At 38.5% G+C, this 27,651-nt stretch overlaps 1 protein-coding gene across 1 annotated transcript in view; it reads left to right on the top strand.

The window, feature by feature from the left end:
- LIMD1 (LIM domain containing 1) overlaps nt 1–27,651 on the top strand; it is a 73,176-nt gene that overhangs the window by 21,955 nt on the left and 23,570 nt on the right. The window contains exon 2 of the mRNA XM_074271332.1: nt 20,754–20,855. Coding sequence (XP_074127433.1) covers nt 20,754–20,855 — 102 coding nt within the window. The remainder of the gene's footprint in view (nt 1–20,753; nt 20,856–27,651) is intronic.

Genomic DNA, 27,651 nt, shown 5'->3' with positions numbered 1-27,651 from the left:
TCGAAGTCCAGATGTGTGTCCATGTTATTCCTTGGATTGAACATTTTTATTACTTTTCTATTGCTTGTAGAATAAAGTTTTAAACTCCTGTGTAATCAAAGTGATTACAGTCTGTTCAATTCAGCTTATCTCATATTACTGTTCTCCATACAATCTATGTTCAAAACAAACTGAATTATTCTCTTTTCTAAACAAACTCTACATTTTCTATTTTAAAATTATTTTTTATTTAAAAATTTAAACTAATAAAAATAATTTTTCTACCCTGTCTACCTCTACCTGCCTCCCATTGGGGAAAGAAAGGGGGAAAAACCTTATAACAAATATATACATATATATATATATGTATATATATATATATATATATATATACATATATGTGTATATATATATTTGTACAAAACAAATTTCCACCTTGGCCATGTGTAAATAATGTATGTCTCATTTGGCACCCTAACTCCATTATTTCTTGATTAGGAAGTGGAAGTGGGTAATATTCCTTACAATCAGACCTCTGGACTCATAATTGGTAATTGCATTGATCTGAATTCTTAAATCTTTCCTCCTCTATGCTGTTGTATATACCTGATACTTCTCTGACAAGCCACCCTTTATTTGATTTTTATTTTATTTGATTTGATTTGATTTTTTTTTATTTTTAAATTAATATATTTTCTTTTAACACAGCAAAACTTCACACCAAGTACTCAGACTTTCCATAAAATGCATTTTCAGACAATAAAATAAGGAAAAAAGTGAATTTTTAAAATAAGGCCTAATGAATAGAATGCTAGATTTGGAATCAGCATGAGCTGGACTCATGTTGTGGCTCTCACAATTACTTGCTATATGACCATAAACAAGACATTTAATCCATGTGAGCCTCAGTTTCTTTATTTGTAAAATGGACATCAGTGGTTAAGCAAAACTATTTAATCAGGGGAAAAGATAGTCACCACTTTTCTAGTTATTGGGGGGAAAGATCTCTATGTATTTATATATACATACATACATATATATTTATTTATCTTTAGTATTTGAGGCTAAAACTGTTTGCTGTATTTGACCAGAGTTTTGTTGTTTTTAATATTATCTTCATTTACTTGTTGTGGTCACTTTGCGTATAATTCTTTTGATATTGCTTTCTTCCCTCTGTATTAGTTTACACAGGTTTACCTATCTTTCACAGAATTCTTCATATCCATCAGTCCTTATGACACAATAATATGCCATTATATTTCTATACCAAAGTTTGTTCAGTCATTCCTACTTATTCAGCACGTTTTATTTCTGACTTTTTGTTACAAATATTGCTTTTATGAATATTTTCATACACTTGGGCCATTTCTCAATTCCATAAATTTCTTCGGGTTACATACCCAATAATGAGATCACTGGGTCAAAGGTTATAGACCATTTAGTAATTTTTCCTGCATAATTCAAAGTTGTGTTCCATAGCCATTAGACTAATTCATAACTTCATCTACAATAAACTAAGGATCTTGTTTTATCACAGCACCTCCACATTAACTCTTACCATCTTTTACCATCTTTACCATTTTTCTATTTTGTTCTTAAAAATCCAGGCTTTCCATGGAGCCTTTCCTAATTCTGCTTGTTGTTGATAACTTTTTTCTTCGAAGCTCACATGGTGCTTTGTTGTATATACTTTTAATGATCTTTCTCTTCATACAACATTTTTAATTTATGCCTTTTAATTATTACAGTAATTTTCCAATATATTACAAGAGGATTTTATATTTGATCTAGAAGTAATAGGGAGCCATGGGAGTTTAAGTAGGGATGGAGGAAGCATTGAAGGAAAGTCATCCTGTGAAGGAAGGGTTAAGAATCAGAACATATTTGAGGCATAAAGCTAGTAAGTGTCTGAGGCTGAATTTGAACTTGCATCTTCCCAACTCCAGCCCCGGTGCGCTATCCATTGTGTCACCTAGCTTCCTACCTCACAGAACTGCTGTCAGGCAATCATCTAACAATTATCAAGTGTGTACTATGCATCTGGCAACATGTAAAGTGCTAGATATACAAAGAAAGGCAAAAATCAGTCTCCATTCTCAAGAATCTCTTAGGCCAATGTTATTATGAGGCAGTAATAAGGAGGTGTAGAAAAGGAAAATATTTTAGGGGATAGATAGTGGGTTCAGTTTCATATATAAGTTCTCATTATGTTTTTCTGTCTTGTCCATTTTAACAGACCTTCCCATGGTAGTAGTTTGTATTGATGTCTGCTTTCTTTTCCATTTCCCCCTTTTTTAGTGTAACAGCTAGTTTGATTAGGTTAGGCTGAAATTGCCTTAACAGCACACTCTATCTTCTCAATTTATTCATTTTTCTAGTTTTGTATTGATTTTGATCTTTGCTTTAACAGATCAGTGGTCTAACAATACCCAGAGTGCTGATTCAGTGATGACTCCCAATTGGGTAACTAATCATTTCCTGTCTGTTAAAACATAATAACTTTTTTTGAAAACTGCTTGGCAAAATGGAAGTGACAGAAATTCTAAGAGAAAAGGACTGTATTATCTGTGAATTGGTAGTGATGGAAGAAGAGGGATTTTGGGATAGGCAGCCATGTTTCCTAGCCTTCAGGAAGGTAGATTCCATACTGGGTGTGTTCCTCTCTCTGATTAATAATAATTAAAATAATTAAAAAGGGAATATGATTTAAGAGAATGTGAAATGCTAAAAAAGGAGAAAAAAGTTCTGATTATCTCATCTCAAATAATTCCATTGGAGAAGACAAGACAGAGCATGAAGAAATTATTGGGGCTTATATGGCCCAGGGAACTCTCGGAAATAGGATGGAATAGGACATGGGAAAAAGATGGGAGGAGGAAGGGTCCACAACCAAGGATGAATAGAAAACAGTGGCAGCTGGATTGGAAGTGTCAGAGCGGCTTCGGCTCAGAATGAGATGAAGTTTGCAGAAAATGACAAAGGATTGTTTAAGGAAAAAAAAATCAACCTTTGTCTGGAACATCAAAAAAAAAGGAAGCAGATGGGCACACTCTTGGGTGGAGAACAAAGAAAAAGGAGAACAAACTTAGTTTTGTTTCAGCTTCTTTGCTGAGAGTAACGATCTTTGATTTGCATGGGCTGGACGGGAAGATTTTTAAAGTGAGAGTTGACCTCCAGCGTGCAATGTGAGAATCGGTTCTTTTTTCTTGGTTGAGATGAAGCATAGATACAACAGTTTACTGAAGCATTATCAGTATCCGATAAACTATGGAGTGGGGACAGCTAGACAGGGCAGTGGATGGAACACCGATCCTGGGGTTAGGAGGACCCAATTTGAATTCAGCCTCACTTACCACTGTGTGAACCTGAGCAAGTCATTTAATCCCAATTACTTGGCCATTATGAGAGAACATGGGATGATAAGTTGAAAGCTGGAATACACAACATAGACTATCTGGTCCAACTCCCTCATTTAACAGATGAGATACCTATGAGGCTCAGAGAGGTGAAGTCACTTCCTCAGGGTTCCATAAATAAGATAAAAAGCAGGATGTGAACTTAGTCTGTCCCACTATACTATTTCACCTCAAGGCACAAAATAATAGAAACAAATGTATTATTTTGATTTTCAAAGCAGGAAGAGAAGTGGATTTCTAAAATAGAGACAATGTATTCTAATGGATAGGATGTTGGACTCAGAATAAAAAAAAAATTTGGATTCAAATTCTGGCTCTTACCCTTACTAGCTATGGGACCATAAGCAAGCCACTTAAACTATCTGAACCTTAATTCTTTATATGTAAAAAGGAGACAATTATTCCTACTTTACAGGGTTGTATAAAGCTCAAAAGAGAGAATATAATAATTACCAAAAGGGCCTTTATGTAGCACTTTGACAAAGCCCTTTATAAATATTAGCTCATTTTCTTCTCATCACAACACTGAAAGATTGGTGCTCTGACTCTATTTTACAATGGGGACCAAAACGAGGTATTTGTAAAGTATTTAGTGCCGTGCCAAGCACATAACCAATGCTTTTTTTCCTTTACAGAAGAAGGAATCAGGCCAAATGACTTAGTCACAGAGCTAGGAAGTGTCTGAGGTCAGATTTGAAATCAGCCTTTTCTGATTCCAGGCTCTGTCCACTGAGCCACATTGCTGCCCATGGGTGGATAAGGTGCTTTGCAAACTTTCAAGCACCATCAGAATGTCAGCTGTTATTTACTCTGTGAGTGAGTGAGTTTGGATTGAACTCTAGCACCATTTTGGAATGAGTCATGAATCAGCTGGTTTGTTAGCACTGCAAAATCTCCAAGAGAAGCCGGCATAGTTTGACTGTGTCTGTTTAAATAGTCTTAGTTTTATTTCCTTTTTGTTTATACTTATTGGGCTGATTCTCTGTACCTCTATCTGTGGAATTCCTCTCGGATCCCAGAATGGCCCTGGGAAATTTTCTTCTCATTTCCACATGGATGAGATAAAGATGTATAAGCAACATAATGTGTACAAGAGATACAAAGGTGAAATTGGTGTGGGGTAAGAGGTATTGAGGAGTCCAGAATGACTCCTACATTGGGAGCCTCAGGGACTGGATGGAAGATGCTCTCTCTCCATCCATCATCTGTCATTGATTAGTTACTTACAATGGGCTCTCATCCAATGGGCTCTCCCCAGAAGAAGCATCTACTTAATGATCCAAGAATCTTTTTGAGTTCTGAGATTCTGAGTCCCAGAAAGACCTTCCCCCAGAAGCTGTGTGTATGCTTGAAACAACAACCACAACAATAAACTCTCCATTACTTGAAATTTAAAGCTCTTTTAATTGTAAATTTTACTGTGATTAAGCAATGTTCCTAGTGGGGAGCATCAAAGCAAATTGAAGCCAGCCTTCCTTTGTGAAGGCAATTAAAATCCGGTAATAAGGAACTTTTCCTTGAAGTTTGCAGCCTGTGTGTGTTAATATTTTCTCTTTCTTCAGTATCTGCAGTCTCTTTTCATTCTGGATCCCTTCTATTCTACTAGCAAATTTATTTTTTCCTTTGTGAGATATAGAAATTAAAAATAGTCCATATTTCACTCCTTTTGCCCTCTCTCATCTCCAAAAATGGCCTCTTGTTATGGAATATACTTTTTAAAAAAACCTCAAAGCAGACAACTTCTCAGATTTCCAGGGTAGAAAGAAGAGACGCTAATTTGTTACAAGTTCCAGGCATAGGTCTATTTTGGGCAAAACCTTTCTGGGAAAACAAATTCAATTTGAGCCTTTTTAAAAGGTAAAGTGCTGTTCAATCTGCTAACCCAAAACTGAGACATTAGGTAAAGATTAGGCAGCCTCTCTTGCTATATCTGCAGTTGTGGACAGTATAGTCTGTATCCACAATGTATCTGAAAATTTAACTAGGAAAACAATGATTCTGTGTCCTTTTGTAGTTTTTTTAATTTAAATTTTAAAATTTACATCATCTTTTTTGAAAACTGTTTTGGGCTCTGGGCTGAAACTAAACTTACAGTTTAACTTTGTTCTAAACTTGGAAGGGACCCCACAAAAAAAATTGTGGTTTTGCAAGGCCAGACTTTTTTGGAGTTGCTTATTTCCCCTTGGTTAAGCTGATGACATCAGGTTCCTCTGTGGATCCACAAAGGTCTTGCACGGTCTAGGGGAATTATGTGGACAATTGATTTCTAGGTATGAAATTCTCTTTCTTATCAAAGAAACATGGCTCCCTCACTGTTGCTCAAACATTCTAATGTTCAGTGATCATCAAGTAGTTTTCTTTACTAATCTCTGAAATCTCCCCTCTTTCTGAACTTACTTTAGACTTGCCAAAGGGACTAGGGTATTTGTCCTTCTCAACATTTAAAGACATATTTAACCAAAAGAGGTGGATTTGAACACTGCCAAGGACTGTCCGTATATCCACTGGTCAGTCACGTGGCTTCTCTGGAGCTCAGTTTCCTCATCTATAAAATAAAAGCATTTAACTTCTTTGTCTTTAAGAGTTTCAGCTCCAAGATCCATGTTCCAGTGACTTCTTTGATCCCTTCCAAGTCTAGAACATAGTTAATTTATAAATCTAATTTCACCTTAGGGCCTAAAGCAGAGTTTTCAAAAAGATTATCATTGTAGTGTATAAAACATTCCTTGCTGGGAGGATTCTTTTATTTTATTATTAAGAATCACAATCACTCCTCAAATGGGAAGAGGCTTCCAAGTTAATTTGTACTTAAGAATCTCTACTACAGCAAAGCTACTAAATACTCTGCCCATACTCCTTGGTGCAGCTCTAGCCAGATTAAAAGATAATTGGGAAATAAACAAGCAAACAAACACATAAATAAATAGATTGATTGATTAATAAATTAATTAATAAACAATAATATAATATAATTAATCAAATAAATAGTAAATATGTAAATAAATAAAGCATAATAGATCATAGATAATGTTAATATGGTTTTCTAAGCCAATATTCCAAAGGAATCCTTATATAGGGCTTTGTTTCCCTCTTTCTATTTGGCCCTCCAATATATAATGCGCTTGCAAGTTATTGGGCTCTTGACTTTTAGGAAAACTGCCTCCCAGGGCAGTCCAGTGCACTTTGGGATAGCTCTCATTCTTAGGAAGTTTTTTTCCTTACACAGATATTACATCTGTCCCTCAGAAGCTTTTTTCTAAATCAACAAAACTTCATTAAGCACCTACTATGTACTAGGCCATGGATATACCAAAAAAAAAACAAAAAACAAAAAAAAAACCATTTTGGTTTTAACAGATAGCATGTAAGGTATTGAAGGATGCTAGCTACAGAGTTATCCCTTGGAATTTCAGGCAAACCCCACGATTTCAGTGCCCACGTAATATAGGTTTTTTCTACATGGCTGGGAAATGCTTACACAAGGAACTTTGTTTCAGAAGTAGCACTTTCACTGGATTAAGTCCAGGCTTAGGTTCAAATCTTAGCTCTGCCAGTTACTATCTACTATCCAGGTGACTTGGGGTAAGTCATTTCCTCCTGTGCCTCAGTTCTCTCCCCATAAAGTGAGATTAGAGATTAGATGATCATTAATGTACTTTTTAGTTTTAACTCTTATTAACCAGTCATAAGTATTTTTAATTGGTATTTAGAGTGATGAAAGCAGACTGTTACCTCATAACATAAAGACCTCAAAACCTTCCTTTCTGGCTTGAGCGTGAGGTAAAAACCTCTCTAAATGTGTTTTTTTTAACCTTTAAATCAGAGATTCTATTGGTAGGCATCTATCCTTAGGAAATAAGAGAAAAGAAAAGACCCCATTTTAGGCAAAATGTTTAAAATAATACTTTTAATCTTAGCAAAGAATTGGAAACAAGTGAGTGTTGGGGAATCTATTGGGGAATGTTTGAACAAATTGTAGCATAAGAATGTGGTGGAATGTTATTGTGATATAAAAAACAATAAATGTGGAGAATTCAGGGAAACACAGAAAGACTTATATGAACTAATTCAGAATGAAGTAAGTAATATCAGGAAATATACATAGTGGTTTCAGTAATGGAAATGAAGACTAGAACATATGGAATACTGTCTGATCAAAGTTCAGTCTTGGTCCCTTAGAAAATAAATAGATAAGGAGATGAACCTTCTTTGCTTAGAAAAGTAGTAGGTCATGGCTGCAGAAAATTGGGTATGTTTCTTTTTACAAAGGAAGATACACTGTTTTAGATGTATGTTAGGAGTATATCTAGAAATGATTATTATATAAAAACAAAAGATATTGATGACATGTAACTTATTTTTGTGTGATTTTTTAAAGAATTAGCACTTTTTGTTTTCTTCTTCCCTACTCAATGAACCATCCATTGTAACAAATATCAAAAGAGAGAAAAAGAGACAGAGAGATAGAGATAGAAAAAAGCAAAAAGGCAATTCAAGCAAATTCCAGCAAAACTATCCCAAATTATACCCAAGAGTCCTTGTCTATCTCTGCAGTGAAGGGGAGATGGGAAGTTCATTTTCTCTGCTCATCTTTGGGGACAAGCATGGGTGTTATAATTGCACAAAGTTCAATTTTGTTAATATAAATTTTTTAAAAAATTAAGACATGAGGGAAAGAGAACAGAAATGGGAAGGGCAGCACATGAGGTTAAGCTTTTCTGCAAAGACATCATGGAAGGGGTTGGTGGATGATAGTTTTCCTCCCTGTTTGCGTTGGTCAAGTGCCCAGCATCATAAGGAATAAGCATTTTTGCTAAGCCCTTTCCTGTTCATGTTATTTTTAGCATTGTGGACAAACAGGGTCAGGGCGTGGAAGGGAGGAGGAATGTCCCCTGGTGCCAAGCCATGGTGGGCCCATTTCTGCATCTAGTTTCATTTAGATTTGTCCAAGACCTCTTACAGAGAGTTCAGTTTGGCTTCTCCTTTTGGATATCAGATATCCTGAAGGAGGCCAAATGGCATAGTCCCATAGACTTGACCCTGAATGCTGGGGGAAAAAAAACCTTATTCAGTTTGTTATTGATTTTGATCATTAGAGTGCCAGGGTATTGTCAGTGTCCTAAGCCTTTCCCAGTGCCCTATTCTGGCTTTATGCCATATCCCTCACTTCTACTCTCTTCCCCTCCAGTCAGTCCCACTTCCTTTTCTCTGGGTCTAGAAAGATTGCTATAGGACTCAATTATTTTGTGTGGTCAACAGCCCTCACCTGAGGGTAGGGAGGCAGTCATGAGATAGGAAGTGGTAAGAGATGGCCAAAAATAACCATCCCTCCAGACTCTCTGAGGTCCACGTGACCCACAGAAAGCTCATCTTCAGTTAAAGCAAAGAGTGGAAGACTGGGATAGGCAACGTTCAGTTACTTGCTAGAATTCTTTTTTGTTCAAACCATTCCATACCACTGGAGGATGTTGACTTCCTGGAGAGATCAGAGGACCTGCATTCAAATCACATTTCTGGCATTATCTCTTGAAAATTTTGAGAAAGAATTTACTTCTCCCTTCTGCCTCACTTTTCTCATCTGTCCATTGAGGAGCTTGTCCTAGATCAAGGTTCTTTCTAGTTGTATCTCTATGATCTTGTGACCCTGAGTGTCCACCATATTTTTACAGCAGATTTGAGAAAGGTCCCTGAAAGATCCTTCATCACCTTGGTGGTTGCACTTCTCTGGGATTTACTAACTCTTCTTCCAATAACCTTGGAGAGTCCTGGTTACCTCCAAGACCATTGACATTTGAGTAGGACATTAGTGTAATATTTGTTGTAATCAGAACTGTGATTCTATTGATTTAGATGGCTACTTGTTGAAGCATTTCAGTCATATCTGTTTCTTTGTGACCTTATTTGGAGTTTCTTGGCAAAGATACTGGAGTGGTTTGCTATTTTCTTTCCCAGATCATTTTACAGATGAGGAAATTGAGGTAAACAGGGGCAAATGCCTTGCTTAGGGTCACACAGTGAGGAAGTGTCTGAGACCAGTTTTGAACTCATATTTCCCTGTCTCCAAGTCCTTGAGTGCTCTATCCACCTAGCTGCACTAGAAACTCATTCTAGCAAATGCAAATCAGAAACTATTCTACAATATTTAGTCTTTGAGAGTTGCCCGGACCTCGGAGGAGTAAGGTCACTCATCCAGCCAGAGTTGGGAACATTTGTAGAAGTCTTTCTTCTGAGACAAAGGTGCTATGGATTTATTTACATTTTGCCCCAAGGAGGGAAATTCTGCCACTAGCCATGGTGCTGAACCTTACTCGGAGAAGGTGCTTGGGGGAGACTTAATGAGTGAGTGGTCCTTACCCCAAGACAACACACTTGTTCAGTGAGGTCCTTAGTTGGGTTTTCAAAGGGAAACCTGAGGACTTGGAAGACTTGTACAAGAACCAGAAGAGCAATTTATACAATGAGCACAGAAACATCAAAGACAGAACTCTGCTCAGGGTAGCAACCAACTGTGCTAGAAATCCAAGGATTGATGGTGAAGTGAAATATGCCTCTGATCTCCTAGGAGAGAGGTGGCGGGCTATGGGGCAGAATGAGACATGCATTTTCAGACATGACCAGTGGGACTGATTGGCTTGGATGAATTTTATGTCATTGTTACAAAGGCAGTGACAATGATTTTTTAAAAGCGTTAATTATTTGAAAATAAAAAGAAGGAAAACTGAGGTCCCTAACTAAAACTAACTAAAACCACGTGCTGATTTTTCTTTGCCTGGGAGTATTTTGAAGTCTCAGTTGGGAGACAGAAGCCTGGGTTTCTGCTCAGATACATCACTGGCTAGCTTAGATGTTCACAGCCCACTCTATGCCTACATTTCTTTTTTTTTAAGGTCTTCCTTTTTTAATTAAAGCTTTTTATTTTCAAAACAAATCTTCTTTCTTTCTCTATATCTCTGTATCTCTTTTATATATATATGTATATATATACATATTTCATTCATTCATTTCCATGACTGATATTGAGGCATTCATGATAAACCAATCCCATAATGAGGGAAAAGGTCAAAGAATCACATTGCCTGACTTAGGGTTCCCAGAATTGCAGTCAGTCAGTGATTCAGAAAGGGTCTATCTATATTTACTCCCTATGATAGATCCACCTGCCTTCCCAGACAATCTCTCACCAGTAAAGGAAGTGGGAAGTACTTCTTGGAAGAATTATACTCAGCACCCACACAATCTCTCCCAGCCTTGCTGGGAAGGACAGGATAGTGATTTCCTGAGGAGGCTGTGGAGGGATGAAAAAAGGGTAAGCTGCTTTTCCCCAAATTCCCAGCTCATTTTTAGACTCTTTTGTTGTTGTTGTTGTTTAGTCATTTATACCTCTTCATAACTCCATTTGGGGGTTTTCTTGCCAAGGATACTGGAGTGGTTTGCCATTTCTTTAACTTATTTTACAGATGAAGAAACTGAGGTAAACAAGGTTAAGTGACTTCCTCAGAGTCACATAGCTACTGAGTGTCTGGGACTGGATTTAAACTCAAATCTTACTGACTTGAAACTGGCACTTTATCCATTACACCATCCAACTAGAGTTTCACAAAGCAGTTTGGTGATTCCCCACTGCCTACATTTCTTATTGTTGAACCTGTACTCATCTATCATATTTAAATCCCTACAGGGTGCCTAGCCCTATACTTAGCATTTGAAACTGTGTGGCTAAGCACAAATACTATTTCTGTCCTAAAGCCATGGAATCTCAAAGCTAGAAGAGACCTTGGAAGTCGAATTGCCATCTCAATTTTATTTTTCAGATGAGATATAGAGAGATGAAATGACTTGTCCAAATTCTCCTATCCTTCAGTTTTATTTGTGAAGAAATTTAGACACTTACTAGCTTTATAACACTGGGTAAATCATTCTTAGCCATACAGCTAATGAGTATCTGTGTTTCTTCAATTTTCCCAACTGTAAAATGGGTATATTATTAATGTTTACCTCACAAGTTTCTTGTGAGGTTAGAATGAGATCTATAAAACCATTTTACAAACCTTAACGTATACTATAAATTATTATTATTGTTATCTCTCCTTCTCCTCAGTGCCATTGTAAATACCCCAACCATAGTATATGGTCAGGATGGTGGGGAAAGTGCTGAAGCATTATAGATGGTTCATGCAGAGAGTGTGAGGTCAGAGGGAGGCTTGAAAGTCACAGCAGTCTGGTAGGAAGAAGTCTATGGTAGATATATCAGAAACAAGTCTAAATTATAGTAATCAAATAGAGGAAAGCATTTTGAGAAGGCCTAAGTGAGTAATATAGTGGGTCTGTAGTATTTGTGGGATTGTCTAGCACTAAGAGATCTCAGTGGTCATCTATTTCAACTCCTCATTTTTACAAATAAAGCAACTGAGATCCATGGAGGTGATGTATCCAAAGGATTTGAGGCAGAAGATAGAGGTTTGAGTCCCAGTTCCATCATTTAAGGGGTCATTTAACTTTCCTGAGTCTCCAGTTTCTTACTGGCAAATTGAGAGGATTGAGTTTATCTCACCAATGTCCCTTCCAGCTCTAAATTTCCTTCCCACAGGGGTCAAAAGGAGAATCTATTTGAAAATTGGGATATTTAAATCAATGTCCATTTAGTAGAAAAGTTTAATATAATTTCACTCATTTTAACAAAGAAAGTTCAGATTTCAATTTTACAGTAGTGGAATTGCCCCATATTATTTATTTATTTATAATTTATTTTTATTTATTTATTATTTATGCCTTTTTGGATGAGCAATCTCAATGTAAGACATGAGGGAATGCTGAATGGCACTCTTTATCTTAATGTCTGGATCCTTTTCTTGTGTTATTTGGTCATTAGTTTATCTAGGTAGATAATCTGTCCTCTGGGTTTATGGAAAGAGTGACCCTCTGTTCATGTGACAAATGGCTGACTTCAGTTGCTCAACAATTGTATAGTTGAATAGTGAGAGTAAATGGTGCTGGAGTATTATGGAGGTGAATGATTGGGTACAGAAAGAAACTAGCTCATTATTAATTCTTCTTTCAATTTTATGTCTCTTCCAGTCTGAATATACTTTAGTAGCTGCCAACAAAGTTATCCTCATCATCTCCCAGGGCAAAGAGTAACTAAGGGACACAGGACAGAAGTGTCTCTGGGAAGCAGGTTCAGGACTGAGTTGGGGACTCTAGCTGTCCTAGCTGACAGATCTTAATGCAGCACCTGATCTCAACTTGATACTCTTAGAATGCTGCTGAAAAGTTAAGAGACTTCCTCGGCTAGAAGGTGTCAGGGATGAGACTTGAACCCATGTCCTTCTGACTTGGCCAGCTTCTTTCTAGCCCGGTGTTCTCTCATCTGAGCCTTAAAACACCTTCACGTTGGGGTCACCTTCTGCTGTCCTAATAATATGTTAGAACATTCCCTAACCCTCCCACCCTCAAATCTCCCCCAGGGCTAAAAACACTAAGGATGCTACTTGTTAAGAGTCAAAATGGCTGTTACCTGTTAGTGCTTCTGGGGACATAAAACTGGCCCTCATAAAAAGACTCAGTAATAAAATCCACTATTCCTTTAAAACATTTATTTCTAAACATTATCTATTGGCTTTGGGTCCTAAGAATAAAATAAAATGGGAGACCCCAAATAAATGTGTTTCTTTGGCTCAGGAATAATGTACATAAGTCATTCAATTTAACAGACATTCATTGAGTGCCTTCTGTATATAAGGAACTGTCCTAGGTGCTGGGGATAGGAATATGGAAAGGGAAATAGTCTCAAGTAGCTTATATCCTGCTGCATGAGACGTGATGGGTGTGGGAATAAGAGTAACACCAGCTAGGGAAGAATGGGGCAAGGGAGAGAGCAAAGCACCCTGGGGATTCTAAGGTGGAAGCCAATATTTTCAGCAAGATTGATGGGGGAAGGGTAAAGGGAGCAAAGGACAGGAGCTAAACCAGGACTTGAAGGAAAACAGATTCAGCAAGGCTGAGATGAAAGGGAAGGTATTCCAAGCACAGGAGCATGGCTCTTGTGGATGTGTGCAAGGGGGAGATGGAGTGTTCGGTTGAGCAACCAGCTCAGTGACTAGTATGACCACAGTGGAGGGTGTGTAAAGGGCAAGATGGTGAAACTCAGCAGACCAGGTACGTTGGAACAAGATTAACATCCCTTCCTCCTCTCAAAGCTTAGCTTAAGTTGTCTTCTCACAGGAAAAGCCTTCCCTGATCTGCTATCACTCTCGTCACCCTCCCCATTGCTATTGCTCCTCATCAAAATCATCAGTCCACCTTATATGTCAGACCTCTGATTTCACTGGTGCTGGGAAGTTCAGGATGAGGAAACTCCTTTTCCCAGTGCAGATTAACCCCTTTTTTTGAATGATATTTTCTTTGCAATGGTATAATTGCAGAGAATTTCCTAAGTGCACTAAGTATACGTTGTTTCCCCCAATAGAATGTAAGCACCCTAAGAACAGGAATTGTATCCTATTTGTTTCTACATGCCCAGCCTAACACAATGGCTGATAGGTAATTGGCTCTTGATAAATGTTTGTCGATTGAATGCAGTTTTAAAAAATATTTCATTTTTCCCCAATTATATGTAAACAGTCATTTAAAAATTCTAGGGCCAAATTCTTTCTCTCCCTTTCCTCCCTCATCACTGAGAAGACAAGCACTTTGATATAGGTTATACATGTGTCATAAAATGTGTTTCCATATTAGTCATGTTGTAAAACAAATATACAAATAAATAAATAAATAAATAAAGTTTAAGAAGAATGCTTCAGTTTAAATTCAGACTCCATCAATTCTTTCTCTGGATGTGACTAGAATTTTTTTTTATCATGAGTCCTTTGGAATTGTCTTGAATCATTACATTCCTGAGAATAGCTAAGTCGTTCACAATTGAGCATTGTACAATATTGCTTTTACTATATACAATGTTCTCCTGGTTCTGCTCATTTCCCTGACTGATTGTAGATGTCTTTGAATGGCAAAATTCTCAGGCAAAGAGGAACTACAATACATTTGATACATAACAGTAATGGGGAGCATCCTATGGACTCCAGCTCGAGAAGTGAGTCCAGGGTAACATGCTTCCTTCTACCAATCTCATGGAACTTTCTTCTTGTAAGTATACAAAAGGAGCATCTTTTGGGTAAGAGTGTCAAACCAATAGTGCACATGATAGTTACTTACTCAAAATGCTCGTTGATGGATTTCTCCCCACCCCACCCCATTTAGATAGTTCCATTTCGTCTATTCTCCCATTGTCCATTGGACATTGAAAGATAGTCAACCTTTCAATCTTGAGGTAAAGAGAATACAGGATTCAGCTTCATCAACTTTGTGCTTTGGAGCTCAGTAAATTTCAAAGTAACAAAGTGATAAGGCCATGACATTTCCAGAAGAAATGTAGTTCTAGGTAATCCTTTATTAAATGCCCGGGAGCTCTCAGCACTCCCATCTTCACTGACATTAGGCCAAGGAGAATGATCTTCCATTGTAGATAAATGCTAAGAAATGATATCTCCAGTTACTCTGTATCATAATATATTCTCATATCCTCCAGGAATCTGTGCTCCAAGATACAGCCTAGCTAATTAATCTTAAAGACACAGGATACAACACTAGAGTGGGTCTCAATCAAAAAGTATATATCAGGTGCTTGCTATGAGCCAGATACTGTGCTAAATGCTGAGGCTAGAAGCACAAAAAATAAAATATTCCCTATCTCAAAGAGTTTGCATAATAATGGGTGAAGCAAGTACATACATAGTCAGTCCTCAATTTTCATGGCTGTAATGTTGTTAGAAAATAACCCGAAAATCAAAAAAGTGAATGCTGACACATTGAATCTTTGGGAAATGGATGGAAAGATCCCTCAGCCATCAAAAATTATAGTCTTCTGTCAGAAATAGCTGAAAAAACACTTTTCTGCATATAACTCATTCTAATCAAACATTAATTGTGATAATATGCAGTTTTCCTAACACACCAACCATGAAATAACTCCAAAAATGCAGGGTAGAGGAAAAGCAACTCCAGACAAGACGGGAAGGGACAGATAACTCTGTCAGAAAAACCCTGAGGTAAAAAGAGAAAAGGGCAACAGCTTCTATCTGTAATTACTCTTTTAGTCCAAGGGTTGAACTGTTCACCAATGAAAAGCCCATGCTTGGGGTGAATCCCCAGCCCCCGTCCAAGCTCCCTTGTCAGACCAGTGAGGGCAGGACATAGTGACTGGGAAGCCTGGGAACCTAGTGCCATGAGGAGGAAGGCAGATGAGATGCTCTCTCCACCTCAAGTATTCACTGTCTCATTTATCCACAAACTTAGCCATTTTTCCATTTTTTTCAATTCCCTCATCACCCTCTTGAGGTGTTACTTTAGCACTTTCTGGAAAAAGCACAAACTCTTATAAATACTTTCCTCTTAAACTTGTATACTCACCTTTCTTTTTTTTCTCTCTATCAAACATAGCTGTGAAAATATGTGACTGTGACTCAGAAGTGAAAATGAGGTTACTAATGAAATCACACTAATGCTTGAAGTTGTAAAAGTTAAATGAGCAGCTATTGAGGAATGATTGTACTTATACCTATGTATATCGGTATATGCATGTATGTTAGTGTATATGATATATGTGTGTGTGTCTCACTTAAAAATCTATGCAAAGTAATTAAATTCAAGATAAGTTGGAATGGATGGGGAATCAGCTAAAACTTTAGGTAGAAGATAGTGCCTGAATTGCATGTAAAGGAAGAGAAGAGCGGAGATAAGGAGGATGCACATTGTTGATATAAAGAACAGCCAATTCAAAGTCTTGGAGATGGGAAATGGTCTATTGTCTGTGAGGAACTGAGAGTGAGAGGTGGGAAGTAATATTCATTGAGCCTGGAGAGATTGGGGAACCTGGTTGTGTAGGGCTTAAAAAACCAGATGGAATTTGCATTTTACTCTAGAGGCAATAAGGAGCCATTGAGGTTAGTTAAATAAGGGACTACACTTAAAGAAAATTATTCTAGCATATACTTAGAATGATGGGAAACAATGTAGTATAGTGTAGCAGCTCTTAAACTTTGATCTCAGGATCCCATTAGTGTTAAAAATTATTGAGTGAGAATATATCTGCACATGCTACCTCATGGCTTTGACATGAAGAAAGGATTTAAAGCCCCATATGAACATGATTCATTGGTTTTTTTTAATAGTATATTTTTTCCAAATACGTAAACATTGTGTTCAACATTCATTTTTGTGTTTTTCTCCTTGCCTCCTTTACTTCTCCCTTCCCCAAGATAGCAAGCAATCTAATATAGGTTGAATGTATTCAATCCTTTAAAATATATTTTCATATTTGTCATGTTTTGCAAGAAAAACTAGACTAAAGGGGGAAAAACTATGAGGAAAAAAGACAAAAAGATGAAAACACTATGATGTGATTGACATTTATTCTCCATAGTTCTCTGTCTCGATGCAGATGACATTTTCCATCTCATTTCTATTGGAATTGTGTTGGATCACTGTACTGTTGAGAAGAGCTAAGTCCATCAGAGTTGATTACCATCCAATCTTGCTGTTACTTTATTTTTTTTTTTAATTTTTTATTTTATTTTATAATTATAACATTTTTGACAGTACATATGCATGGGTAATTTTTTACAACATTATCCCTTGCACTTACTTCTATTCAGATTTTTTCCCTTCCTCCCCCAACCCCCTCCCCCAGATGGCAAGCAGTCTTATATATGTTAAATATATTACAGTATAATTTAGATACAATATATGTGTGTAGAACCGAATTTTTTGTTGCACAGGAAGAATTGGATTCAGAAGGTAAAAATAACAGTTTACATTCATTTCCCAGTGTTCCTTTTCTGGATGTAGCTGGTTCTGTCCATCATTAATCATTGGAATTGGATTAGCTCTTCTCTATGTTGAAGAAATCCACTTCCATCAGCATACATCCTCGTACAGTATCATTGTTGAAGTGTATAATGATCTTCTGGTTCTGCTCGTTTCACTCAGCATCAGTTGATGTAAGTCTCTCCAAGCCTCTCTGTATTTCTCCTGTTGGTCATTTCTTATAGAACAATAATATTCCATAACATTCATATACCATAGTTTACCCAACCATTCTCCAATTGATGGACATCCATTCATCTTCCAGCTTCTAGCCACTATGAAAAGGGCTGCCACAAACATTTTGGCACATACAGGTCCCTTTCCCTTCTTTAGTAGTTCCTTGGGGTATAAGCCCAGTAGTAGTATGGCTGGGTCAAAGGGTATGCACATTTTGATAACTTTTTGGGCATAATTCCAGATTGCTCTCCAGAATGGTTGGATTCTTTCACAACTCCACCAACAATGCATCAGTGTCCCAGTTTTCCCACAGCCCCTCCAACATTCATCGTTATTTGTTCCTGTCATCTTAGCCAATCTGACAGGTGTGTAATGATACCTCAGAGTTGTCTTAATTTGCATTTCTCTGATCAATAGTGATTTGGAACACTCTTTCATGTGAGTGGAAATAGTTTTAATTTCATCATCTGAAAATTGTCTGTTCATATCCTTTGACCATTTATCAATTGGAGAATGGCTTGATTTCTTATAAATTAAAGTCAATTCTCTGTATATTTTGGAGATGAGGCCTTTATCAGAACCTTTAACTGTAAAAATTTTTTCCCAATTTGTTACTTCCCTTCTAATCTTGTTTGCATTAGTTTTGTTTGTGCAGAAACTTTTTAATTTGGTGTAATCAAAATGTTCTATTTTGTGATCAATAATGGTCTCTAGTTCTCCCTTGGACACAAACTCCTTCCTCCTCCACAAGTCTGAGAGGTAAACCATCCCATGTTCCTCCAATTTATTTATGATTTCGTTCTTTATGCCTAAATCTTGGACCCATTTTGATCTAATCTTAGTATGTGGTGTTAAATGTGGGTCCATGCCTAATTTCTGCCATACTAATTTCCAGTTTTCCCAGCAGTTTTTGTCAAATAATGAATTCTTATCCCAAAATTTGGGATCTTTGGGTTTGTCAAACACTAGATTGCTATTTTTATTCACTATCTTGTCCTGTGAACCTAACCTATGCCACTGATCAACTAGTCTATTTCTTAGCCAATACCAAATGGTTTTGGTGACTGTTGCTTTATAATATAGCTTTAAATCAGGTACACTTAGACCACCTTCCTCTGACTTTTTTTTCATTAGTTCCCTTCTTGCTGTTACTTTATACAGTGTTCTGGTTCTGCTCATTTCACTCAGCATCAGTTCATGTAAATCTTTCCAGGCTTTTCTGAAATCAGCCTGCTCATCATTCTTACAGAACAATAATGTTCCACTACATTCACAGACCATAACTTATTCAGCCATTCCTCAGTTGAAGGGCATCCACTCAGTTTCCAGTTCCTTGCTATTATAAACAGAGCCGCTACAAACATTTTGGTCTTTTCCCCTCTTTTATGATCTCTTTGAGATATAGACCCAATAATGAGACTGCTGGATTAAAAGGCACACACACTTTGACAGCTCTCCAGAATGGTTGTGATCCATTGTTTTTATTATTCTGGGGAAGAGCCCAGATTCCTTTGAGTTGGAAATCTGATGTCAATCTAGTCAGAAGATGTTGGGTATGTTTGGGGGTTCTAATGGAGATCTTTGGGAATCCTTGGGACTTCCTGTTTAAATAATAACATTTACTCAATCTACGATAGGTTTAATACTGGCAATGCAAAAGTAATGTATGACTTCTGCCTTCTCAATCAATCAATAAACATTTGTTCAGTGTGCTGGCAGTAAGTGTTAAGTGCTGAGGATATAAAAAGAGGCAGGGACAGCCAGGTGGTGCAGTGGGTAGAGCACCAGCCCTGAAGTCAGGAGGACCCGAGTTCAAATCTGGTCCCAGACACTTAACACTTCCTAGCTGTGTGACCCTGGGCAAGTCACTTAACCCCGGGAGGAAGAGGCAAAAGACAGTTCCTGTCCTGGGGGAGCTTACAGTCTAACTAAATTTACTATCTCTTACCTCAGCTCAAGCACCATTTCCTGTGGGAGGGCTGTCCTGATGCCCTCAGCTGCTGCTGTCTCTCCACTTCCCAACATGATCTTGTACTAATAGTGGAGGGAGTTTGTGCAGATACATATGAAATAAGAACCATATAAAACAACCTGTGCTATGGGATCCTAAGACTTCCCTTATCCCTATTTTATTTTCTTTTTATTCTGAACTTAATAAACATCAAATAAAATTGAGCATTTTCAGCTACCAGGGGAATGGAAAAAGAGGACTGTACATGAAATTGGATCTCTGTCAAGTAGAGAATGCTTTTCTTTTTTAGGAATACAATAAATTTGAAGTTAACTTTCAAAGCTCTCCTGCTTCTCTGTGATTCCTTCTGATAGAACATGAGTTTTTACTTTAGATCTTAGAGATCATTTAATTCAATTGTCCTTTTAAAAAACAGATTGGGCTCAGAGAAGGATTCGAAACAAGCATTTAGAGATCTGATTCCAAATCCAGCATTTTTTCTGCTCCACTAAACCAGATTAAGAGGATCATAGCCCTAAGAGAGGTACTGAAGCCCATCTAGTTTGACCCCCTTCTTTTTCCAGTGTAGGAGGTTGAGGCTCAGGGAGATTGTGATTTGTTCAGGATCAGTCATACTTAGTATCAGAGTCATGATTTCAGCCTGGATCCTCTTTCTCCAGAGCCAGTTTTTCCATTTTCCATTTTACCTAATTTTTTTTTTTTTAAGGAGAGGCAAGTATGGGCTGGAGTGATCCAAAAAGAGTTCATAGAGACTTCGGGATTCGGCAAACAGGCAGAATGTAAATAAGCAAAGGGCATTCCAGGCAGGGAGGACAGCATGAGGCATGAGAAAAGGAAGGAATGGGAAGGGAGGAATCAGCAGAAGATGAGGAGCTTAGCTTAAACGAAGGCTATGTTTTGGTAAGTAATGGGTAATAAGGGTGATAACATAACACAGGAAAGCCCTACAGTTGATTACTGAAGAACCTGGGCTTTATCTTATGAGGGAACTAGGGAGTAGCTGGTGGGTTTTGATCAGAAAAATGTAGTGGGTTTGGCTGGAGGTAAGGAGATAATTTAATCTCTGGCAATAATCTGGGTATCAAGTAATGATCATAAGACTTAGTCCATTGTGACTGTAACAGTAGAGTTCAAGGAATGGAAGAAGGATCAACTGGTTTGGAAATAGTTGGCCCATTAACAGTGAGGGAGACAGACCATGCTTGTCTTGTCATGCTGCTTCTCTTAGTATATAATTAGTATATAAATTGCCCTCCCTGATGGTGTCTTGTTTGCTTTTTCTCTTACAGGAGCATGTGTGAAATGCAATAAGGGTGTCTTTGGAGCCAACCAGGCCTGCCAGGCAATGGGGAACCTCTACCATGACAGCTGCTTCACCTGCGGGGCTTGCAGTAAGTTTCTCTCCATCCCTTAAAGCTGAGATTGGGAGGTGGAGATTGGGGAGGAACAGAAAGAAGGAAAGGAGGAGAGGCAATCCTGGTCAATCAATAAATGAATATCTCTGTGCCCTTTCCTCTTGGTTCTTGGTTGCACACTGGCCCTTAGGGGGTGGCCAGAAGAAAAAGGGCCCAGGGACTGAGTGAGGACTCCAGACAATCACGGAATCACCTCTTGTGAGACTCAAAGAGCATCTTAGAGATCATGTAGTCCAACTTTTGCACTTTGCAGATGAGTTCCGTCTGAGTGAAGTGATTTGTACAAAGTCACCCAATTTATGGTGATAATAGTAGTGTACTAGTAATGATAATGATAGTAGTGGTGTTAGTGGTGGTGTAGTAGTGTGGTAGTAGTTCGTAGTGTTATAGTAGTAGTGGATTTAGAGTTGGAGGAGACCTTGGAGGCCGTCTTGTCAAAACCTCTCATTTTATTTTATTTTTTTATGTTTTATTAAAAACAAACAGAAAAAAGGTCTAGAGGGTTTAAATGATTTGCCCTAAGTCCCACAATGGTGAACAGCAGAGCCCAAATTCGAACCCTTGGCCTTCTAACCCTAAACTCACTGTTCTCACCATTGCCTTCCTATTCAAATGATTCATACTCCCTGCAGAAAGATAAAACAGCTGTGACCCCAGGACCTCATCACATCTTTTCCTAGGCTACAAGTTCCATGAGGGCCCAGCCGGGGTCATACCTTATCTCAATTTTGCACCTCCTCCTGCCTAGTACAGTGCACTGCTCACAGTAGGTGCTGGTTGTTGTCATGTGGGTGACTAGTAATCCCACCAATAAGCAGGACCAGGTTCAGATCCTGCCTCGAACACTTACTACACGTGTTGTCAAGTAAATAATTTCGCCTCACCTGGTTCGGTTTCCGCCTCTTCAAAACGAGAGGCTTCGACAGGATGGTGTCCCTTTAACCGAAGAACTGTGATCCTGTCTGTGAACTAAAGTAGCAATTTTCTGCATTGCTGCTAAGATAAATGAACCAATGGGATTTAAGACATGATGTCAGGGAGCTCCACTAGTAAACTGGGAAATGTATAGGATCCCCCTGTGATGAAAGCCACCCCCTGAAAGCATTTAAATTGATGGGGTGGATGTGGGAAAGAGCTTGTTGGTCTTTACGTCTGCCTCATACCTATGTTTAATAAGCAGCTCTGGTGGGGTCTCTTCTCATCTGAGTAACTGATCCATTTATTGTTCTCCGGGAACCCCACAGTGAGGTTTCTTAAATCTCCCAGAATTGTTTCTAAGCTCAGTCGTCCTCAGTGTTTGAGGCCATTGCTTTCTGTCAGGCTTTGGCAGAGCTGGGACAATTAGCATGTTTGACATTGAGGAATGATGATAGATGAACCTGTATAAGCTCCAGGAGGGAGGGCTTTGCCTTCTCTCTATCTTCCTGTCTCTGGCCCTCTTCTCTCTGTCTTTGTCTCTATCTTTGTCTCTCTCCCTTTCCTTTTCCTCCCTTCTCTCTCTCATCCCCCCCCCCCGTCTCTCTTGCCTTCTCTTTCTCTTCTTTCTTTTTCCATCTTGTCTATTTCTCTCCCTCCTTCCCTCCTTTTCTTCTCTCTTCCTCTTCCCTCTCTCCTCCTTACTCTTTTTTGTTTCTCTTCCTTCTCTGTGTCCCTGTCTGTCTCTCTCTTCCCTCCCTCCCTCCTCCTTTTTCTTTCTCTCTCTTGCGTTTCACTTTCTCTCCCTCCTTCCTTCCCTTTCCCTCTCTTCCTTCTCTCTGTCCCTCTTTCTCACCCCACTCCCATTGCAGTTATTTTTCCTCTCGGTGATCAGGTTCACACTTGCCATTTTCAGAAATGTTGTTGCATCGATCCCCACTCACTTATCGCTCCTATGATTGTTTAACATTTACCTGTGATTTCAGGACAAACAAAGAATCAAACTAAATAAATACTATTTACTAGCCCCTTAAGAGCTCCTACTTAGTTGGCTAGGGGGAAAATGAAAACTTATCTAGGAAGGTAAACTATTCAGGGGTCATAATTTCCCTCACCTGCCTGCTCTCAGAAATGCTGTTCTGGAACAGTTTGGGCTATCTCTGTCTCACAAAAGCCTGCTGATGTTTGACCTAAAAGGTCACCATAGGTTGTTTCTTTTATTGAATAGACATTGTCGGATTGTTCAAACCTTTGTTTTCCTTTTCCTAGTGGTGCATGGAATCCTTTATAAGAACTTTGGAAGTCCTTTTTACTTGTCTTCTAGTAGGAAATTTTTTTTAAATCTCTGATCACAGATTTAGAGACTTTGAAGAGAATCTTCTCCAGCTCCATCATTTTATGGAGAAAGCTGAAACCCAAAGAGATGAAATGATGAAGAGCTATAGGATCATAGGTCTAGAGTTGGAAGAGAACTCAAAGGCCATCTAGTCCAAGCCCCTTATTTTACAAAGAAAAAACTAAGGTCTAGGAGGTCACACAGGTGATAAGTAGCAGAGCCAGGATTTGAGCACACTTCTTCCTAATCAGAATATGCTGGCAAATGTTTAACAATCAGATCTCCAAGAAAAATGTGTGACACAAATTTAAATTTAATCTGCATTATTTTTTAATATTTTCTCTATCACACCCTCAAATCTAGACTATCATCAACATATATACATCAAACCTTATTTGTTTAATCTGCTGATTTTCCAAGGTGCTAATGTTTACGTTGTACATTTAACAATTGGCTACAAACTAGCTCCAGCATATCTCTGCTCTGGCTCCTAAGGTAGTGCTCTCTCTCTGGTGCATCTGGTAGGTAGCCTAGAGAGATTAGGTTGGTTATACAGATGAATTGTTATTTCACTTTTTTTTAACTTGCTAAAAAAAAAATTTCACTCTCATCCCCAATTAAGCCCTTTCTTGGATGAAAGAAAGGCATCTGAGCTAAATCAACAGGAAGAGCATCTGATGGTGCTCCCTGCCTTCCATATCCATAGTGCTCTACTCTTTGTGGAGAGGAAGATTTATTTCCCTCGATGCTCTCCGGGACTGTGATTGTTCCCCTTCTTTTATTGCTCACCAATAGTGAGTTTCTCTTTGTTTGAATTGACCTCCCTATGTCCCCTGACATTTGGTTTTTAAAGAAAAACCATGGTAACTCTGCTTTTTATGCGTTCTTTGTCTTTGCTGGTTGTTTAGTGTGTGTTTTTTGCTTCTAGGGCTGGGAAAGGGCCTTCAATTTCCTCTAGTTTCACTCTTAAATTGTAAAGGGAAAGAAAATGAAGGATGTTGCCTGCTGTGGATAGAACATTGGAGGTCAAAAGTCCCCAGATTTAGGTCTGAACCGTGGTCTCTATGATCTAGGCCAAATCAAAAACAATAATCATATTTATTTGAGTTTTACAAAGTATTGTTCATTCGATATATAGATATCCAATATAGATAGCATTAATGTCACTTTCTTAATTTTATAAATAAGGAAATTGGTGCTTAGAGAGTTTCAGTGATTTACCTGTAATCATACAGCTATTAAATGGCCACGGAGCTAGTACTAAAACATAGGGCTTCAGACTCTAAATCCAACTCTTTTCATTCAGTCACTTTGCTTTTTCTATGAGCTTCAGTCTTCTTTTCTATAATAGGAGGCTAATAATATGCATATCTTCCAGGATTGGTATAAAGAAATCACTTTGTAAAGCTAAGGGCTATGCTAATGTGAACTCTTGCTATTTTTACCCAAGATCACAAGGCAAATTTTTAGAATGATAGATTTGAAACTGAAAGGGACTTTAAAGGTCATTGAGTCCAACTTGCCTATTTTACAGATGAAGAAACTGAGTCTTAAAGATTTGAAATGATTTGCTCAAGATCACACACTGTTAAAGCCAGAATTTGAACCCAGATTTTGGTACAATGAAAATAATCTGAGAGTCTTCCTCTGGTGATTACTCCCTTTGTTCCTTAGGCAAATCACTCCCACTATTCTGGGCCTCCAGATTACTCATCTTTAAAACAGATGTTGGTCTTAGTCTCCAAAGTCTCTTCCAGTTCTAAATCTTTGATCTTAAGTTACCTCTCTGACCTGTAAAAATGAAAGGTTTGAACTGCAGGTCTCGGATGGCCATTAGTGCAGACTGGGGAGCACAACTCGTGTCCTTTGACATCTGGTACTTTTTCCTTCTCTATGAAGGTTTATAATTTAGGATGCATAAACCTGTTTTTTAAATATTTCAGTAACTTTCAATATAGTTGTTTTTCTTTGTAATCTTATTACTTTGTGCATTTGAAAACATGGCTCTGAGAAGGGATCCGCAGTGATCACCAAAGCCCACTGAGGTGATCCAGGGCACAAAGAAAGCTAAATTTCCCTCTCTCTGGGTCCCTCCAGCATTTTCCCTCCCTTCCCATGTCCTGGTCACTCCTCACTCACCCCTCTGGACTTTCGCCGTATTGATGATGAATAATGTCCATAGAGGACACCCAAAAAAGCCGTCTGATTTGTGGATATTTTTATTCTTTTCTATTTCTTTTTGTGAAACATCCTCATTTCTCAGTTTTGTCCCATGGCAGCCGGCCGTGTGAGGAACGTGAGCTGTGTGGATCCGCGCACCCTTCCCAGTATGCTGCCTGTATATCAGACTGTCACACCACCAGATGGTATTGCAGGAAGCTGTTGGCAAGCTCTCAAGAGCCAGAGAGGGCAGGAATTACTTTGGCAGGAGGCCATGTACATTGTGTTTCTGGAGACCGTATGTGGAAGAGTGTCTCTCAAGAGGAACTGGCGCCTTTCTTATGGCTGCAGAAAAAATGAGAGGGAAGAAAAGTTAAATTGCGCTTGTTAGGTCAAGTGGAATTCTTCTTGGGCACCATCTAGGGCAAGTGCTTCCCAAGAAAGCAAGGCCTGATGTGGTTTCATTGCAAGTAGACCAGTCCCTGTTGAGCCCCCAAAACACCTGAGAAGCAAGCGCAGCTAAGCCTATTCACCATGGCTCCAAGGTTTTGCTTGGCTTTGGAGGTGATTTTTTATGGCTGCTGCTCTGTTAACAATTTGTAAATGGGTTTTCAGGTTCCCTGACCTACCAGTTACCACATAGGAAGCCTGAGTTCAAAGCCTAAGAAGAGATTCCCAAGAGAAATCTCCTTTTTGAAGGTCCTTCACTACTTGGTAGATACCACCCTTCTTTGGGGAAGCTAGAGGCAAGAACCAGCCTAATCCCATAGCATTTACGACATTGAGTTTTAAACCAGTATCTCTGTGATCTGATAGAATGGTTCTTAGCCTGGGATTTCAAAAGACCCTTGGACTTAGATAGGAAAACATTTTCATCTCTAACTGGAAGTTTAGTTCTCTTCATTATGCACGTACACAACAAACCACATAGTACCTGAGGATATATTACAACCTTTTTCAATAAATATGGGAACAAATCAAGGAGGCCTATTGTTTGCATTACAGTACTGTTTGTTTCTAGATGTAGTTCTAGATATGCTAGCAATAACAATAAGACAAGAGAAATAAATTAAAGGCATAAAGATAAGTCAAAAGGAGATAGCATGACAGTAGTATGCTACTTCCCAGCTTCCCACGGGGTTCATAACGCCAAGAAACCAAGAAGAAGAGAATGGGGAGCACACCAGCCAGAGAATCGGGAGGTCCTGGGTTTGTGTCTCATCTCAGAGTAGGAGTAGCTATGAGGCTTAGTCCCTGAGCTTTTCAAACTCTCTGTTCTCTCATCAGTAAAACTAATTAGCAAATATCTACTGAGACCTCCTCTGTACCAGGCACTGTCCTAGGTGCTAGGGACACAAGTACAAAGAATGCAGCAATCCCTGTTCAAAAGGTCCTTACATTCTAAATGTAAACGACAATAGCACTTTCTTCCTGGGTTTTTGTGAGGAGCAAGTGAGGTAACATGTAAAGCACTTTACCAACCACACTGAAAATGTGAGCTATTTAAGACAGCAGTTCCAAGGAACAATGGACACAAAATGGGGGTAGGGTAGCAAGGGAGTGGGGAGACTTTTCACAATGCTTGAATAAAGATCTGGATTCAAATTTAGTCTCTGCTATTTAACTACTATGGGTCTTCAATAAGTTATTTAACTTCTGGGTCTCAGTTTGTAATCCACTAAATAATCCCATCCAAATCTAAATCCTGCGGTCCTAACTATCATTTTGGAGACCTACTGCCTTGGAGCAGGCATCTGGAATCTAAATGAACTCCTCTTTTTCTGTTTAAAAAAAAATCAAAACTAGAATAAAGGAATTCCATTTTATACCCCCACTACCTCTGGTGGATTCCAGAAAAAAAAGGGAGAGAGGGAAAAACCTTTAAAAATATTGAATCTGAATTGTAGTAGAACCTTACTGAACTGATCTGACCATGATGAAGGCTTATTATAATCAGTGGAAATTCTCAATTACAGAATGTTACAGTTTTAAGTGTGTATCTTCTAGTAATCCAAGTACAAACCCCCTTTGTCCCTCCTCAGGTACAAAGTTCTATAGCATCTGCCATTTCTGTTCTTTTCTTTTTACTCATCTTGCCTCAGAGGGCTGTACCCATCCTATTCACCTCTTGCCTGTGCTATTATAAGAGTCTCTTAGCTCTCCCCTGCCTCCATTCTCACCTTATCTGCCATCTATCATTCATTCAAGTTATCAACATAATCTTAAGCCTCAGGTCTGACCATCAAAGCCTAGCGTGAGCTTTAGTACAAACTTCTTGGCGTAACTTTTCAGGCTCTCCACACCTCCCTGTATCCACCATTGTAGCCTTGCCTTCCCACTGTCTACATTCCAGCCAAATTT

This window comes from Sminthopsis crassicaudata, chromosome 5 (genome assembly GCF_048593235.1).
Source record: "Sminthopsis crassicaudata isolate SCR6 chromosome 5, ASM4859323v1, whole genome shotgun sequence".
Classification (NCBI taxonomy): domain Eukaryota; kingdom Metazoa; phylum Chordata; class Mammalia; order Dasyuromorphia; family Dasyuridae; genus Sminthopsis; species Sminthopsis crassicaudata.
The sequence above is the reverse complement of the archived record's forward strand: the minus strand, read 5'-3'. Positions and strand labels throughout refer to the sequence as shown.